We start from the raw sequence: 20176 nt of genomic DNA, 5'->3' as shown, positions 1-20176 counted from the left end.
TCAATAAGTTCAGTTTAGTTCAACTTCATTAAGTTCAGTTCATACGGTTTCAGTCCAAAAGAACATGGCCGAAATCATATTCACCCGAAGTCGATAAAAAATCATACTCAAATGAAACGACCTGACTCAAACTGATTCAACCTAAAACTGACTTTAATAATCTATTTATTAGGTCTAATTAGATTTCTTTTCCGTAGATCTACAAATTAAGTGAGAATAAATAAAGCATTGAGAAAGATTTATAACAGTCTAGGGCTCTAGGCCACTAGATCGTTTCAAACTCGCTGACCCACTTGTTCATGGACCAACACTCGAGGTTTTGTTGTACTTAAGCTTGCAGTTGATCACTTCTAAGATAACTCTTGGCCAGTTTTAAATTCCTATGTGAGCAATTTAGTTAAGATTATGTATTGTAAAACGGTTTTTTACCATAAACATTGTATAATCACCCATTAAAAACAACAATGCCCTTAATGCATAACATATAAGTCGAGGAAGTAATTTCCAGAAGGGTTATTTAAGTAAAATGTCATTTTGCTTTATAATAATACTTGTGTAAAAACGATTTATACAAAAATTTGCAATATTTTTCCAAGTACTCCCTTTGTCCCGGTCATTTGTTTACTCATTCTATTTTAGGGTGTGTTAGTAATTGTTTAACATTCTATTTTGGGAATACTTTTGTACTTTGATCCTTCATACTCAATTTGATGCACTTATCATTCAACAATTGTCACCTTCCTCTTTTCTTGATTTTTGTGTCAAAAGTAAATGTAAATAAACGATCAGGAACATGAGTAATATATTCCACTTGTTTAAAAGCCAGGAACCGTTATAACTAATGTCAACTAACCTTGAACTTGCTAAAGGCATAATTTACATTGAGTCAGTGGCGGATCTTGGAGTGAATGGTAAGGGGGGCCGAGTCGAGGTTTAAGCTATTAATTTCTTATATGAATATCTAAGTTTCAATGACTACGTTAAGAAAACCGCATAAAAAGTTTACACTGAAATATAAAAAATCAATAAAGATCAGATTCACTTCCGACATAAGGTCCTCCACCGCATTAAGTCATGCTCTTAAGTAATGTAGTGTACACCGTATCTATCTATGCTTTCCTGCAGGAAGGATTGCATTTTCCACGCAATTTTCAATTTTAGTTTTTTAGTTAGTAAGTTGTCATGAACATTCTTCTATTGACTAAAATAATTGCACGCATCTTTTGGTACGTTGCTTTAAACTTGGCATCTTAATCACTAAGAAACACTCGTAAGAATACTAGTCTTATGCTCTTCCTTTTCTCACATACTCGGTATTATTGACTAACTATAAAATAAGAATGAAAATTTAAAGGAGGTTGTGAGTTGTGACTCATGACGATTTAGCACTAACTACACGTGCAACGAGATCGGAGTCTCTTTACAAAATAATGTTTATAGAAATTGCTTGTTTTTAGCCATACCATTAGGGTTTCTAATTACGGTCATTTTTGGCTTAACAATCGAGTTCCTTTCTATTTTGTCCTAAATAGACTTGTCAAAAGGGTCAAAGTCAGGTACAATCGTACATATCAGATTATACTTTTTATATGGGTCGCTTATCATGTCAGAGTCATAACATCGGCTAAAAATAATTCCTTTTTTTTCTATTAACATTTTTAATTTTAAATTATTTTTCATATTACGGCACAAATCTTTATTTTTGTAATATTATATAAACATTAATGTGTAAATCATATTTCGACTTATCAAAATTTAGTTGAAATAGTTACTAACATTATACTCCTTATTTTTCGCTTTTTATATGTTCTATTATGTTGACATTTGACGTGATTCATAAACTTGTCATTGACCCATTGAGTCAAGCGAGTTGTGTTGAATCTTAACCTTCAACTAACGAGGCATTTCAAGTTCGGGCAAACAGTAATGGTTCAAGATTTTACGAGTCTTGACCCGTAAGAAGCCTATTCAAATTTTAACAAGTCTAGTCCCAGATAGTTTTTCATATTTAGGACCATTATAAGATTTCATCTCTTAATTTGTAACATTCTTTTGACTAGTTACTTGAAGATCCATCCATAGTGATTATAGATATCTTATTAAGAATGTGCACGAATCCGCATAACCTCGTACTAAAACTTAAATTAACATGGTTATAAATCTTATAATTGCCATGAGAGGCGAATTCAGCAACGATACAATGATTAATTTCTGTATAATTAAACAATCATTCTCAATAAAAATGTAACTCTTCTAAAATTCTGTACATATATTTTCTTTTTCTTACCGCCCTACAATCCAATAAAACTCCAAATCCTAATAAAATACCTCAATTTTACATCTTCACCTCCACATAAAAGTCTTTTTCCAATATTTTGATTGTATCCTTCCCTAATCTCTTACAAATGATCACATCTAACCATAAACACGATCACATAAATCTGTCTATTATTTAACAATTGGTCTCCCTTGTGACGGATTACCATTTGTGACGGATATTTTGTGAGATAAAATGGTAACAAAATGGGTTAGTGGAGAAAGGGGACCACATGAATAGTGTTGCAGAAAGAGAAAAAGTGGGTACATTGTGAGGTAAAATAGTATCCGTCTTCAGTTTGTGACGGATATGTCATGTCTTCAATGAGAATTTGTGATTATTTAATTGTTTCAGACAAAATAAAGCCCTCTGACATAAAATTTGCAAATTTCTTGTGAGAACACACAAATTTTGACTATTCATCACATCAACACTATTTGAGAGTACAACTTGAGTCATATTTTTGGGTTTGGGATGATTAGTTGACTTGAAGGCTATTTATGAGAACACAAAATTAAAAGGCCAGGGTCCCCATGCAATTTTTTCCCCCAAATCCCTATCCTTGAACCCCAAGTATCCCAAATAGTTCTTCCCCTTTTATAATCTCACAACTCTTTATCTACTATTTCTTCAAATTCTCCCTCCTTAATCATCCTTCAATAATCCCAAATCTCATCACTTTTTACCCTCCAAAAACTTAAATTAATCAAGAATCATCTATTTTATCAATACTAACATCTGTAATTAGCGATTAATTAATACAATATTAGTCTTGATTAACTACTGATTTGTAATGGAGAATGGTACTTGGAGGCTTGGATTATCCACATCTTCTAAGTATGATTACTCAGGTAATTTAATTTATAATTAAGTCAAGATTATATTTTGGGGTAAAAAGATCAATTCTTTGATTTGGGGTTCGTTAATTTGTCTGGTTTTTGGATGTTTTAGTTTGATGGGCAGTGTTAATTTTGTATTTTTTTGAATACCCTTTTGAGTTTTGATTTGAATATGTTGCAGATGATTTTGTAGATTATGAAGAACACGATGAAGATTACGATGTCGAGGTAGATTATTCGTGCCCGTTTTGTACAGATGATTTTGACATTGTAGGATTGCTTTGTCATATTGAGGAAGAGCATTACGATGAATCTAAGAAAGGGGTATGACATTTTATTTATATATTTATTTATTAATTAGCAGTATTTGATTTTGAATGTTATATATGCAATCTATTGGTTAGTGATACTACTGTTTGATTAAGTCGCTTATAATTACGGAGTATAATTTATACTCTCTCCGTCACAGTCATTTGTTTACGTTTTATATTAGTTGTGAGGGACTGAGTGGTGAAGATCAGGGATTGTTGTCACATACATCACATCAGGTCAGCAGTTAACCTTGATGGATTGGATTCTTTCAGTGAAGTTCATGTCCCTGTGTTCGAAATCCGGTCATGTTTACTGCAATGTTCTTGCAAGTTCAGTTTTTTAAGTGTTGGAAGTCATGTTAAGCTGATGTTGAGCGTGCCATGATACCTGGTCGGTTGATCAATAGTTCCTGGTCTAGTCCTTGTACATGTCGCTGGCACGATTTTGTCTCAGTTTGAGTGTTCTTTTAGAGCTGAAGAATACCGCTATATATTGGTCCACAGTTCTGCATGCTACTGGGATATTTGAGGTTGACTTTAGTTTTGAAATGAGAAACTGATGTGTATGCTGTTAGCAGTTGCCTACTTGCCTTTACCTCTTCTAAAGGTTGTCTTGCCAGAAGATGTGTAACTTCTAGCCTAAGTATTTTTAGACATGGGTTGACATATTTCCAGAATAAAGATGGTGGGTATGGAGCGTCTCTTGCACTAGCTTGATAGCTCCCCTCGCCGCATTAGTTTTGCTGTTCATAGATCATTGTTCATTGGCAAAAATTGTCTTTCCCTCGTAAATGGAGCAGTGAATGATTGAATGTTGATGCTAGAATAGGCTTGACGCACTTGCGCAGGTCCTTGTTGGGTAATATGTTTGCTTAGCGAATGCTCAAAGCTTTAAGTTGCATTGGTCATTGGTTAATTAACAAAGTTAGGCAGTATAAATGGCCTACTATCCACTTTTGTTCTGTCGTTTTGTGAAGACACTATTCTTTGGAACCCATATCGTTCAAGTTAACCGTCTTTTAAGCTTATTCTTGGAAAATTTCTAACCCTGTGGAGTTCTCTGAGAAACTTATCTGCTACAACTAGGGTGCATTATATTCTATGCGTCCTCGTGATATGATCTTGTAGACAAACATGATGATAGGAAGTAACTGTAGGGGTTTCTTTTAAATGCTTAATTTGATGTGTCATTTGTGGCACTAGGTCAAACTACTGTAATTTTATGATCGAAATCCTGTGCTTACTTACTTTAGTGCCAATTATAATGTAATCTCTGTACCTTGCTATTCAAATTTTAATTCGTGATTTATTATTGTCGACAGGTTTGTCCTGTGTGTGACACGATAGTTGGAGCAGATCTGGTGGAGCACATAGCGCTGCAACATGAAAATGTTTACAAGATATCCTTTTTGTTTGCTAGCATAGTTTTTTTCCTTGCTGACACGCATCCAGTTTATGATTGACATTTTCCCTTGTTTGGTTAGTAAATTTGGTTGGAGAAATGAAGGGTCCAAACACAACTAATCATCCAAACAAGTGATTCTCCTCTCCCTTTCGCTCTTGATCCATCCATCCATAATGTGTATTAGTTATTTAGATGTCTACTTCCTCCTGCAAAAAGTTATTCACAGATCATAATATTTGGCGGAATCACCATTGAGGTTTACTTTTACTCTGTAAATATTTTTATATTTGTCAAGAAATCATGTGGGATTTTAAACTTTTTCATGGACATATTAATATTAGCGAACTTTTTTGTTGCCACACTAAAAGCCTAATAGCTCTTGAGAGTTGAGATTGCTAGATGATGCAACTGCTTCATCTTAATCTTACCCCTGTTCTTACCTCCCAACCCATCACCATCTGCTGATATTTCAAAAGGATCCTTGTACAGTTTTACGTGTTATTGAAATTAGTGACCTTTTCCTTGACCGAGAAATCACAGTGGCAGAAAGTCTATGCAAAGTGATGCTGATTCTCAGTCTACTATTGCTTTAATAAGGAAGGAGATGCTGGAGCGAAGTCTGAAATCCTTTTTGGGAAGCTCCTCATCTGTTGCTTCTTCCTCCAATGCAGCAGTTGATCAATTACTGACATCTTTTGTCTGTGGCTATCTAACACCTGCTGAGACTGAAACTGAGCCTTCCACTTCTTTGGCTGGCACATCTGTCGTAGAGGAACACACGGATGAGGATTTGCTAGAAAGGTAACCCAAGTAACAATTGCTCCATGGATTTTATGGATGTAATAGCTATTGAGTTTTTCTTTGATACTGTCATCTTATACATTATGTTTTGTGTAGTCTGGTTTTGGGGGGACTGTTTATTATTCATTGGTTATGGCATGTATTGTGGTGTTAGGGTGATATGACATAGGAGTAGTATTCAGTCGATGCATATGGGTCACCTCGAAGGCTGGAAAATTCTGTGGTCTTCAAAACATGGGTAAGGCTGCGCAAATCCGAGCAATGGGTATTGGGTGGGCACTGGGAAGCCTTTTAAGGCACTGGGGTATTGTTGTTGTGTTGGTATGCATTGTGACCTGACGCCAGATCTTGATTTTGCATGTTATGTTCTTGTTTTTATCTGGTAGAGAGGTAGGAAAGCTGATATCCCAGGTAGGTTGGTCATTTTATTGCAGAATTAAGTCCATTGCGTCTAGGAGTTGCGCATAAATTTTGAACAACTTCTTTGGATGTGTAGCCAACTAGCCTCTTCACTTCTTTACCGTGTCATGACCTAGAGACACTGGAAATATCAAAGATGTAATGGTGACGTGCTTTATCACTGAAGTGCTTGATATGTAGTTAGAAGAACTAAGATTATTATTTCTCTGCTGTTGTTGGACTCGTGGAATTTTAGGCAAACTTTTCTCTGAATAGATATCCGTGGTGGCATTTTTTTTTTTAAAGTTGTGCTGGTGATATAATGGCTTAGTATAGCTGCTATGCCCCATGTTCCTCGGATTCTGTACATGTGTCATACACACAGGTACACATCCAACTGCTGGACTTGTAGGACTCGCTGTGACTTAACTTTTATGATACAGGGACAGTGAATGAGGGTAGGGTGCGGGGATACATCTTCAAAATAGAAATTTAAGTTTGAAATATTTAAGCATTTCAAAGTGGAGTAAGAAGATATTTGAGAGAGAAGGCTCAATTCGTCAAAAAGCATACTTAATGCTTCATACACTAGTTTCTTATTCGGGTTTTGTCATCCGAGTTTCCCGTGCTGCCTTTGCCAGGGTTTTTCTTATTCTGCTGTTGGAAGGAATATAGAATGTGGGTTCTTCTTAGTGACGCGCCTTTCTTTTTCCATTACTTTGTGTCATACTCCGTATCATTTAGCTATCTGTTAAGATGACTTTGTCGCAAGGATTGCAGCAAGTCTAACAATATGTATAAATGGCAGGAGCATGAAAAGCTGTGTTTTATCAGAGCAGCAGGAAGAACAAACACAAAGGAGCAAGTTTGTGCAGTCAATTCTATTGTCGACCTTTCTCGAGGATGGTTTATAGTGGTCGCATTGTGTGAACTAGGCGATTCATATAACGTGTCAAAAAAAAAAAAGATTTGGTGATGGGTTAGAGCAGTTGGACTTGAGATCGCTGACATTTTCACAGTTTGATATAACAGATGATGAGTGATACGAGCGACAGCATTGTGTTGCTGCTATTTGCACCTTGGACCTCTATATGTATAGCAATAATGTTTGTTTCAGTTTACATAGTTGTGCATAGCTGTGGATCTTTCGGTGGTTGCCTTGTTTGTTGGCTGTTCACTTGCAAAGACAATATACTGTAGCAAACTAGCAAGCAATTTTTTTTATAATCAATAAAAAGATAGAATGTTTTTTTTTTTTTTTTGAATTTGTTAATATTATGACGGTCATTAGTTCGTTGCTCAATGTTATGGCGGTGTTGAAATATCCATTCAACAAGTTATGAGGTAAGTATAGCAAGACAAATAATGCGATAAAGGTGCTCAGATAGCTGGGTTTTGTAGACAGTGTAAACCAACAACATTATCTTAGAGCTTCAAGGTACTCGTAAGGGAGGTCGACTGTACTCTTGCGACGATGGGTGTTCCAAGGACTGTTCAAGAAGTTTTATGGTGTTATTTCTCGACTTTGGCCCCTCTTTAATCGGGCTTTATTGTGTTCATTCTGAAGCTCTACTTTGTGTCGTTCATTTTTATTTTCGGGTTAATAATAATTTCCGAAAACAAATGAAATCAATACAAATAAAACGTACAAAAGATAAAAGAAAATAAACAACTCCATTTTATATAGTTTTCAATATCTTTGATGGTGATCAAAGATATTACATTCTTTTACATTAATAATCCCCCTATAACAAAGAGAATAAAGTCACCGAGAAAAATCTACTTGTCAAATTTTACATCTTGGGTTTGGGCCTTTATTTAGCTAATCATTTTACAAAAATATTATGGGGTGATTTTCATGTGTCAACTTTTTGTTTTTACATGACCCCTCGTTTTTTTTCAAAAAACTTTGACCGACAATAATTCTCTGTTACGAGTTCAGAAAATGTTAATTTTTTTTCCAAACCAATTTTCTCGTCAAGGCCTTCAATTTGAAAAAAAAATTCACCGCTTTTTGAACACGTAGTCGGCAGTTCATTTTTTAACTAATAAACTTTGACCGACCATAATTCCCGACTACGAGTTGAAACGTCGGTGAATTTTTTTTAAAACGGAAGACCTTTTAAAGACGGTCAATTTGAAAAAAAAGTTTATCGTATTCTGAACTTGTAGCCAAGAGTTATTGACGGTCAAAGTTTTTTTTAAAAAGGATATATCATGTAAAATAAAAAGTTAAAAGACATCTGTGAATAATATCCCATAAATTAAGCCCATAAGTCAAGGTGTTTAGACATCACAGATATTCCTAAGCATAAAGCTGAGGATTGTGAATGAGGTATTGTTGACCAATATCGAACATTTCCTTGATGGTTACTTTGCCAGCCACAATATCCTCGTCCTTGATCACATAATCATCCTTACCATGGAAGTGCACCACCATCGTGTAGTGCGTTGTCCCATCATCGACCGCCTTAAATCTGATCTCGTACACCGCGCTTTCCAGCGTGTCACGAAGTACCCCTCCCTCAATGGTGGTGTACCTTATGTAGAATTTACTTGCATCAATTTCATCCACTCGGTTTATTGCATATTTGAAAGGTCTCCCTATATAAAGCATCATTTATTACCGTATCATTTAATTACCCGATGGCCGTCTGAAATGAGACCTACTGATGAAATTAATCGAGTGAAATAGAGAGAGTAATAAATTAGTAGTAGAACGGATAATACTAACCGTCAGGGAAATTAAGCCGTTTGAGGGATCCAACCGTGCCGGAACAACCTTGAAGAGTATCTACACTTTTGATGAAACCAGGAAGAGCTTTAGGCATGAAATTATGGTCATCAACCCAGAAAGCCTGGAACAACCGGGCCGGGGCTATTGGACTGGTGTAATCTGCCATTACATGTGTGAAAACACCCATAATTATGATTATTTTTTTGGAAGGAAAAACAAAGAAGAAAATGATCAAGGAGATATCAAGACTCCAGAGATGTGTCTAAAGGCGGTGTAATGTTGTTCACCTTATATGTTCGACTCATCCCTTGACTATAGGATGTCAGGTGTGTTCGACCTCTGTTTATGGGAGTGGAGCAAACTTCTTGGTCAACTGTATACCTCTCATCTATAGCGATGGGATTACTCATTGTCATTGTTATCTACAATGGTCGTGGATACCCCGAAATTTTTTTTTTAAAAAAAAAAAAAAAGTTTATTTCTTCATGCATGGTCTTCTGATTTATTTTGGATTTTTATTCACTAATCAGTTTTATGAGTCTATCTAGTAGTCATGAAATAATTAACACTGAGCAGTCTTTATTGAATTGAATGGCTTGGACTTCTAGATGGTCTATGATATGCATGCATCGTTTCAATTAGGCCAAATGATCCTACTGTTAAAAAAATGGTTGGTAAGCGTAGATTAGTAAAAAGAGTGAGAATCCCCTTCATTTCTTATCAATTTTCTCTTATACGGAGTAGCTTTCATCTAATACGGAGTATATTAATTATTTACTCTACATTATCATCATTCATTATTAGTAAAAGCGTCACAAAAAGCAGGTAAATGGATACTAAAGATTGATCTCTCAATAAATTAGTGAGAGACCGTCTCTCCATAAAACTATTCTGGGATGAAATCTCAACCATTGAAAAGCAAGGGAAATGTCTGAATTAAGAAGTTGCTTGTACTTCTTATGTTTTAGTCCTTACGTTCTAATCATTTGTTTACCTTAAAGTAGAGAGTGCGTTGTAACAACATCTTAGCTTGATTGTTAAGGCTCATACACATGATGATAACAAGAAACAACATCAAATACTAGTGCAATGAAAAGAAACACACAACACTAAAGCAACCCCACATCTTATTATTCGATTATTTCGATAGTCGATCATTTTGATCAATGACGAAGTAAAAAAGGCAAAGCTTCAAACAAGCAAACACACCAACATTCAATGGCGGAGCTAGGTAGCTAACATGGACGACGTTCTTCACCTCTTAAGTTTTAATTTAAAGTTTTGACCTTTTTCTAGTTTACTTTATTTTACTACTCGTTCGTTCCCTACTTACAAATCCTGACTCCGCCTAAGCACTCTATATATATAGACGGGCTCACGGAGTATATATATACTTGAAGTTTATGCGTAAAGTTGAGGATTGGCAATGAGATGAGCTTCCACAGCCTTGAACATCTTTTTAACAGCATCTTGACCAACACCAATTTCCTCTTCGGTTTTGACAGCATCTCCCTTGGTATGGTAGTGTGCTATCACCTTGTAATGGGTCCCTTCCCCGGCCGGCTCGTAAGTCGTCTCATACACTGCACATTCCAAATTGTCGCCAAGTACATCGCCCTCGAAGGTGGTGTACTTGATATAGAACTTACTTGTGTCTATCTCGTCTGTTCTGTTTTTCAAGTATGTGTATGGTCTCCCTGCATATTCAAAAAATGTTTATATAGTTACTCTGTAATAATTACTCCCTCTTATTCACCAGATTCTTTACGTTTTTCTTTATATAGATACTTCATCTTTATTTCCACTTCGCTTCAAATCCCGTCAACATTGAAATTGTTCTTACAATTTTATACCTCCCAGACTTCCCCATAACCAACAAAAAGTTAGAGTGCTGGTTAGTACTCCCTCCGTTTTTTTATATATAACGTTTTGCATTTTTGAGGTAAGCCAAAAGATATAAAAATGCTACTATTAAAATCTTTACAAAAAGCTCTATCATATGAGTATACATATAATAATATTTAGTCTGATGTTAAAGAGATATTGAAAAGAGAAAAGGCGCTACCTTCGGGTAAGTTGATTTGTTTAACACATCCAACAGAATCAGGATCACCTTGAAGAACCTCAATACTTTGAACAAAATAAGGAACAACTTTAGGTATCAGATTATGGTTATCAGTCGATAGTGCCTTGAACAATCGACCCGGGCTGACCGGGCTCGTGATGTCTGCCATTGTGTACGTGAAGACACCCATTTATTTGTTTTCGATCTGTAGGATTGATTTTTTTTTTATTTTTTTTTTGGCAGCTTATTAAGGATTGATGAAGATGGTGTAGTAGTTTGTTAGTGAATAGAAAATGAATGTAGACTTGGGTTTAGTATTTAAAGCTACTAGTCTAGGCGACGGGGACATCTGTATTGGGACGATGGTTTAATATTGTTATGATTTTGTATATATGACGGTTTTATAATAATAGTATTACAAAATTGGTCTAGCACAATAAGCAAATCATAAATCATTTACTTACTTTTGAGTGTCGAGCCTACTAGGTATAGCCGTATAGGATACAAATACTATCCTACAACCAGTTGTATAATAGCATTGTACAACCGCTTTAAAGTTGTTGGGTTATCTTACAAGTTATTAAGCTATTTTACGAAGTTATTGAGCTTAATAATTATTCTGTTAAGCTCAATAAGTTTTGTATCATAGGCATCTAGCTCGATAAATTTGTTAGTAGAGCTCGATAACTTTATAACAAAGCTCAACTATATTGAATAAATTGTATATAAGGATAATTATCGACGATAAAATGTATAGATGATAATTGAGTTACTACAGTACAATTTTGAAAAGTAGTGTTCTTTCAATTATTGTAGAGTGTAATTAAAATTGAACTAGCAGCCATTGCTGAATGATTGTCCTGGAGTTCTAGATGGTCAGTATGTATATTAATTTTTTGGATTGCTATAATTATAATTAAATGCAAACGGTGTATAGATAAAGACTATATATGTCATATGAGTGTAAGGATGAAGTGTGATGGACGGTAGGGATGATCTTAATGAGTTGGTGACATTGGACTAATTGTCTTTATTCGTATGTTTGGGACTTTGACTGCAAAGGGGTTGCAATGGAATGACCAATTGACGACATAGAGAAAACAACAAAAATCAAAAGTTACGATATAAGCTCAAAAAGTAATCTGAAAAATTAGAATACAATTTATTAACTTCAAATTAAAATACATCAGATACATATTCCTTTTTTCCGAATAAGTTCATTTTACATCGCTATATAAATGACTCTTTAATTGATTAAACACTCGTTTATTTTAATCTAGAAAAAAAGAATCATTATATACATAGTACAACACACTTACACAATAATTACGGTTTATTGATAATATAAGTAGGTAAAACTTTAGAAACACCAATTTTATATATAAAAAGTAGGGCTGAGCAAAAAATCCGATTATTCAAACCGATCCGAATTCGATCCAAATTTTTTGATATCCGATCCGAAAGTTAAGCTTGGATCGGATATCAGATCCAAAATCTTTGGTTTTAGTTCGGATATGGATATTAGAATTAAAATATTTGAATATCCGATCCGATCCAAAACTATATTTTTCTAGTATAATTTTGAGAAAATACAATTTTATCCGATCTGATTTAATTAAAATTTAAAATATTAAAGAAATATGTAAGTGATACTTTGTACTAATCTTTTATTCACAAGACCATATATGCATAATTGTTTTCATAATAAAAAGAGTTAGCTTAAGTGTTAAGAACTTTTTTACTCCAATTGTAAAGCTGAAAATTCGATTCTTACCCGCGATATAGTGCGCTCATTTTTTTTTTTTTTTTTTTTTTTTTTAAAAAAAAAAGTGTGTTCATAATTTATTGCTTGATCATATCTCTCAGGTCAAAATCAACATTCACAAATGATGCTTGCTTCTTCCAAGCATGCGTGAAATATTCACAAACAATATTCAATCAATGCTTGTAATAAAATCCCACGCCTAAATCAATTTGTAAACTTTAAATTTTAGCGAAATATATATAAAGGAAAGTATAAATAGATTAATAATAAGAGAGTCCAATAAACTTTTATAAATACATTATTATATGTGTTATCTTTGAAATGGAAAGTAATCCGCCAATCCGAGTCTTACGCCTACAAACTAGAATAAGCTGTAGTTCAGGTTGCCCAAAGCAAATCCTTAAGGCACTCAATAGAGTTTCAGGTAATCTACTAGTAATTCACTATATTTCTATCTATCAATTAGACTTGTGTGAAGCGATTTACAAAAAAATTAGTAAAACGGTTCAAACCAATAGAAAACCTCGTCCTTATTTATAAAAGTAGTTATTAAAGCACTTATTTACAATATGCTTGTGTAAAGGTCACTTATGCCTTACACAAGCATTTGCGGCGTTATGTCAATATTGGTTTAGAATAAGATTATGTTAACATGACCAATATTTACCGATAATAATGATAAATAATCACTAATGAATTAGTATGTAGGGCCGGAAAATGTAACAAAATGATTTGTCAGGTAGTACATTAACCGGAGTTGAAATAAATAATTTGGTGAGTTGCAAGACATTAACTTGTTATTAACGGGAGTGAGATCATCTCTCAACACTAATGTTTGATGTATTGTATATATATTATTATAAGAACTTTATATTAATGTGAGTGAGATCTTCTCTTAATAAATCTACTGATTAAATGTCATTTTTTTAATGTGAAAAGGAATATCATCAAAACCTAAAATCAACTTGGAAAAGCAACAAATTAAAATTTCTGGGTATTTTCAAGATGTGGAAGTTATTAAAGCCATTGAAAAAACTGAGAGAAAAGTGACCGTTAAATCCGTTCGTGAAATTCCAGCAACTACATCAGTAACTATAACTAATCCACCTCCACAACCACGTGAGCTACCCTCAGATTTGGGGCCAATGGAGCCAACGCAATCTCTTCAACCTCCAATTATAACAACAATACAAGACGAAAATGTTCTAAACTAGCTACTAAACCCGTGTCAGCACGAACGATCTTCAAAATTACATTATAAATAATATTTATATTTGTATATATGATAATGTAATTTTAATAACCATAATTTATATATATATATATATATATATATATATATATATATATATATATATATATATATATATATATATATATATATATATATATATATATATATAGAAATAGGATCCTATAAGTCCACCCTTTTAGGGTGAGTCCTTGAGTCCTCATCAAAGCCCTTGGATTTAATAAATGGATGGTTGAGATTAAATCAAAATAAAGGGCTGAGATATAAAAAGCAACAAACCCTAATTCTCTCATCACTCTCACTCTCATTTCACTGCCTCCACAACTCTCTCTCACTTCTCTCTCTTCCTCTCATCTTCTCTCCCCTCCAATATTCATCACCAACTCACCACGCCGCCACCACACCCTTCTACTTCTCCTCCCGTCCTCCACTGCCGGAATCCACGCCACGCTTCACGCCGCCATCTCGCCGACGCCGTCCCGAGTTCTTTGCCCGCGCCGCCACCATGGCCGCCCCTCCCTTCTTCTCAAATCTCGTTTTTTGTGCTTTTTTTTCAGTTTCCGTTTAATTTTTGGTGGCGGTGGTTGTTTTTAACGGTGGTGAGTATTTTTTTTTTCTTTTTTGGTGGTGGTGAAGGGTGTTTGACGGTGGGGATTGTTTTTTTTTTCCTGAGATCTCTTTTTTTCCACATATTTCGTTTTTTTTTTTTTTTTTATCAGATCTCGTTTTTTTTTTCAGATTTCTTTTTTTTTTTTTTTTTTCTCAGATCTCGTTTTTTTAATTCTCAGTTTTTTTTTTTTGATGGTGGTGACGACGGGTATTGACTGTGGGAGTAATTGTGTTGTGTTTTTTTCGTCTTCTTCAGTTTTTCGTTTTTTTTAGGGCTGGCTGGTGGTTGTTTGATGGTCGTGGTCAGAGGGTGGCGGTGGTCAAAAGGTGTTGAGTTTTGTGCTGCTGGTTGTCAGTGAGAAAGAAGGGTGGTCGTGGTGGTGATGGTCCGGACTAAAGTTACACTCTTATCGAACAAAAGTTACACTATTATCGAACAAAAGTTACACTCTTACCAAACCGAAGTTACACTCTTATCGGTCTCTTTTTACACTCATATCGGACTAAAGTTACACTCTTAACGGATTGCAGTTACACTCATATCGGACTAAAGTTACACTTATTATGACTATAGTTACAATCGTAAATGAGTAAAGTTACATAAAATTGTGTTAAAATTATAAAATTTCAACATAAATTAAAAATTACATAAATTTTACATAAAAAAATGACTTAAAAAATTAAAGTTACATCCTTAAAATACTAAAATTACACTTGTAAAACAAAGAGAGTTACACTCATAACGGATTGAAGTTACATAAATCGTTAAAATTACATAAATGTAAGTTTATATATTTAAAATAAGATTATATAACATAAATTCAAATTTTTGTATAAAAAAATGACTTAAAATGAACAAATTCAAATTTTTTATATTAAAAAATGATTTTAATGATTAAAGTTACACTCGTAAAGAATTAAAGTTACACTTAAAATTACATAAATGTAAGTTTATATATTTAAAATAAGATTATATAACATAATTTCAAATTTTTGTATAAAAAAATGACTTAAAATGAACAAATTCAAATTTTTTATATTAAAAAATGATTTAAATGATTAAAGTTACATTCGTAAAGAATTAAAGTTACACTTATGGACTAAAGTTACACTCATAAAATACTGAAGTTACATCCAAAAAATGAGTGGCTAAGATTAGGACTTAGGGACTCAACCAAATTTGTGGACTTATAAGAACTCATCTCTCTCTCTCTCTCTCTCTCTCTCTCTCTCTCTATATATATATATATATATATATATATATATATATAAACTCATTGATCTGCATTTAGTCGAATGTCATTTTATTGAATTAATCTCTTTAATATAAAAATGGTCATTGATTTTTCATATACAACTTATTCTATTTCATATACAATTTTATTTTCCAACACTACCTTTTTAATTGTTTCATCCCACCCCTTCGTTCGCATCCTCTTCAATCCAAGCCACCCCATGTCCTTATTGTGCCTTTCTTTCTCGTCACACCTCTTTTTCTACTCGACCCGACCCACCACAGCCATGTCCCTTTCCCTCTCGCACCACCACATCGCCCATGTGCCATTCGCCCTCCACCCATCACCACTCTCTCGCGTCACCCCCTCCCTCCTAACCCACAGCCACCGCCTCACACCACCCTACCACATCCCTTATGACCCAACAACCACCACCCCAATCCATAAACTCTGATATCACAAATTTAATTAACAAACAATAATTTTGAGAATAATTTAGGGTTATTTTACATAAATAATCCAAACTATTACTCGTCTTCTCATAATAAGCCGAACTTTATTTTAACTCACAATAAACCATAATACTACCTTCCTCTTCTCATAACAAGCTGAGTAACTGGCTACTTGTGTAACCAGTCAATAACTGACCTTTTTTTTTAAATTACGTGAACCCTCCCCTTTTTTAATTACTCCATTATCCTCCCAATATCATTCACTCAGTCCTCCTCCCCCATCCTTATCACCAGTCACCGCCACCACCGCCAGCACCACAAGCTGACAAGCATTACCTTCCACTTCAGTTATCGACTACCATTCCCACGGCCACCATAATAACACAGCCCATGACTTCTCGTACCCCAAAATTGAAATGGGGATCTAGGGTTTTGCAAAATTACCCCAAACGTTGGCGGACAAGCGGTGGTTCAAGGTGGCAAAATTTGACACCGACAACTGCTATGAATTCGACGGCGGCGCATAGTTACGGTGCGGCTAAGAAGAAAAATAAAGGCACTAGATTATGTGGCAGGGATGCAGCGTCGACAGTTATGATGAAAAACACAAAAGATGAGATACCAGGATGAAAAGGCATCAAATTATGAAATTATGAAGAATTAAACCACTATTTCCACTAAAACGCATCATTCCTGCCAACCCTTTAATTTTTCAACTTGAAGTGGTCGTTTGGTTGATTGGTCAGGTGACTAAATCTTGGGTGGAAGGCAGAGAGGAGATTTGGGGGTGGTGGTGTTTGACTGTTTGCTGGGGAGGGTAGGATTTGGGAATAATTTATTATTATTATGATTATTATTTTATTATTGCCACATCAACAACAAGTTACCAATAACCTGATATAATAAGTCAAAATGAAGTGAGACTATTTTGAGTGAAGGTTGTCCAAAGTTCGGTTTATTTCGAGTTAAAACATAGTTCGGGTTATTTTGAGAAGATGGGTAATAGTATGGATTATTCCTGTAAATTAATCCAATAATTTATTGCTTGATCATATCTCTCATGTCAAAATTAACCCCCTCCCTTCTAGTATAATTTTGAGAAAAATGCAATTTTATCTGATACAACAATTTAATTAAAAATTAAAATATTAGAGAAATATGTAGGTGATACTCTGTACTAACCTTTTATTCACAAGACCATATATGCATAATTGTTTTCATAATAAAAAGAGTTAGCTTAAGTGCTCATAGCTTTTTTACTCCAATTGTGAAACTGGAAATTCGATTCTTACCCACGATATAGTGCGCTCATTTTAAAAAAAATGTTTTTGTAATTTATTGCTTGATCATATCTCTCAGATCAAAATCAACATTCATAAATGATGCTTGCTTCTTCCATGCATGCGTGAAATATTCACATGCAATATTCAATAAATGCTTGTAATAAAATCCCCCGCCTAAATCAATTTGTAAACTTTAAATTTTAGCGAAATATATATAAAGAAAGTATAAATAGATTAATAATAATATAGTCCAATAAACTTTTATAAATATTACATTATTATATGTGTTATCTTTGAAATGCAAAGTAATTCGCCAATCCGAGTCTTACGCCTACAAACTAGAATAAGTTGTAGTTCAGGTTGCCCAAAGCAAATCCTTAAGGCACTCAATAGAGTTTCAGGTAATCTACTAGTAATTCACTATATTTCTATCTATCAATTAGACTTATGTGAAACGATTTACAAAAAAATTAGTAAAACGGTTCAAACCAATAGAAAAGCTCGTCCTTAATTATAAAAGTAGTTATTAAAGAACCTATTTACAATATGCTTGTGTAAAGGTCACGTATGCCTTACACAAGCATTTGCAGCATTATGTCAAAATTGGTTTAGAATAAGATTATGTTAACATGACCAATATTTACCGATAATAATGATAAATAATCACTATTGAATTAGTATGTACGGCCGGAAAATGTAACAAAATGATTTGTCACGTAGTACATTAACAGGAGTTGAAATAAATAATCTGGCGAGTTGTAAGACAATAACTTGTTATTAACTGGAGTAAGATCATCTCTCAACAAATTTACTGACTAATGTTTAATGTATCGTATATATTATTATTATTATTATAAGAACTTTATATTAAAGTGAGTAGTGAGATCTTCTCTTAATAAATCTGCTGATTAAATGTTTTTTTTTATGTGAAAAGGAATATCATCAAAACCTGAAATCAACTTGGAAAAGCAAGAAATTACAATTTCCGGGCATTTTCAAGATGTGGAAGTTATTAAAGCCATTGAAAAAACTGGGAGAAAAGTGACTGTTAAATCCGTTCCTGAAATTCCAGCAACTATATCAGTAGCTATAACTAATCCACCTCCACAACCACCTGAGCTACCCTCATATTTGGGGCCAACGCAATCTCTTCAGACCGCAATTATAACAGCAATACAAGACCAAAATGTTCAAAATTCTTCTGCAAATCAACCCAACACAACACCACATACTGAATCTAATGGAGCGCAACAACGATTTGACGGAGTTAAGGCGTCTGGAGGGAAGAAGAAAAAAGAAAAGATTCTTATGCCTCAACGGGATGAACCTACCCGACCCGTCACGGAGGCCAATCATATCCAACAACATGTACCCATCCCGAATTCTTCTACGAGTCTACCTGCACCGGGAAATGAATCCGGTAATACCCAACATCATGAACCTAATGGGTTTGTTATCGGGGCAACTCCACATGAGAATGTACCTTTCTATTTAAACTCGGATTTGTCTATGAGTCAACCTAACACGGCCCCACAACTTGAACTCCGTGGAGATCAACAACATGAAGTAACCCAAGGTTTTTCTGAGGTTCATCGAGTCCAACAATATGGATCCACACTACCGGTTAATGAGTCATCTTGTCTAGACCCGAATTCCTCTAGTGGTCAATCAAATATGGCTCAACAAGTTAAGCTTCATTGGCCCTGCCAAGTCGAACAAAATAGGTCTGATCCACAAAGTTCTCGTATGAGTCAACCGAACATAGCCCCACAAAATGAACTTCATATAGCCCAAGCACCTTACCAAGTCCAACAACATGAATCCACTCCACAGGCTAGTGTGTCTTCCCCTTTAAACATGGATTCCCCTCATCCTAACAAGGCGTTAAAAAAGAAGAAGAAACTTTCTAAAAATCAACAACCCGAAACCACCCAATCTGTTTGTGAGCTACACCAAGTCCAACATGTGACAACTTCGTGTTCTAATGTGCCTTCTAATTTAAGTTCGGATTCATTTACGAGTCAATCAAACATTGCCCCACATAATGAACCGAAAACCACCCAACCTATTACTAATCCTCATCAAGTTCAACAGCGTGAGCCCATTCCACGTTCTAACGTGTCTACTACATGCGTAATCACAAATTCTTCTATAAGTCAACCAAACAAGAACCCACATAATACCAAAAATGGTATAGCTCAACAACATGAAGAGAAGAGTATGTCGAACCTTAAAGAAATTCACACAATGCGAAACGAGGTCAACATTGACCTTGTAGAGCCAAATTCCAGTACTACCCCTCGCGTACAAAATGAGGCTCAAGTTAGAAATCAACAAGTTGAGAGAACATTACCGAGGCACACAAAGCTGTTATTGATGATTAGAAAGGTGGTCGTAATAATCCTAATCTTGATTGTATTAATGATTGCACTCTTTGGAATTTGGTTGATAGTATTTCGTTTTGGGGATCCCAGGGATTAGATTGTTTTACGCGTTATCTAAAGATATCCTCTTTGTCTTAATCATTTGTTTAATTTGCATTATTTGTGATGAGTATTTTAATAAAGATACATAAAAAATTGTGAACGAGGAAATATGTAATACGAGTATTGTTATATAGGTGGAAATGCAAATTACCAGAGACTTAATGGAGGTATCATCTTTTGGTGTGCAGATTCTCTCCAGTTCCTTGAGGGAATTGGATCC

General features: G+C 34.6%; 2 protein-coding genes across 2 annotated transcripts; one reads left to right on the top strand and one right to left on the bottom strand.

Annotated features, from left to right (window-relative positions):
- Window positions 1–2775: 2775 nt before the first annotated feature.
- Window positions 2776–7331, top strand: LOC141591978 (protein DEHYDRATION-INDUCED 19 homolog 4-like). Its single transcript, XM_074412506.1, has 5 exons — window positions 2776–3168; window positions 3338–3480; window positions 4790–4868; window positions 5412–5673; window positions 6881–7331. Exons 1-5 carry the CDS (start codon window positions 3111–3113, stop codon window positions 6984–6986), a joined length of 648 nt encoding a protein of 215 aa, XP_074268607.1. The 5' UTR covers window positions 2776–3110; the 3' UTR covers window positions 6987–7331.
- A 2588-nt stretch (window positions 7332–9919) lies between these two features.
- On the bottom strand, window positions 9920–11208 carry LOC141591977 (major strawberry allergen Fra a 1-3-like). The gene is made up of 2 exons (XM_074412505.1): window positions 10875–11208; window positions 9920–10506 (listed from the first exon to the last, which is right to left on the bottom strand). The coding sequence occupies exons 1-2, from the start codon at window positions 11062–11064 to the stop codon at window positions 10211–10213; spliced, it is 486 nt and encodes a 161-aa protein (XP_074268606.1). The 5' UTR covers window positions 11065–11208; the 3' UTR covers window positions 9920–10210.
- Window positions 11209–20176: the final 8968 nt, after the last annotated feature.

This window comes from Silene latifolia, chromosome 7, assembly GCF_048544455.1.
Source record: "Silene latifolia isolate original U9 population chromosome 7, ASM4854445v1, whole genome shotgun sequence".
Lineage (NCBI taxonomy): Eukaryota > Viridiplantae > Streptophyta > Magnoliopsida > Caryophyllales > Caryophyllaceae > Silene > Silene latifolia.
This window is presented reverse-complemented; position numbering and strand designations above follow the sequence as displayed.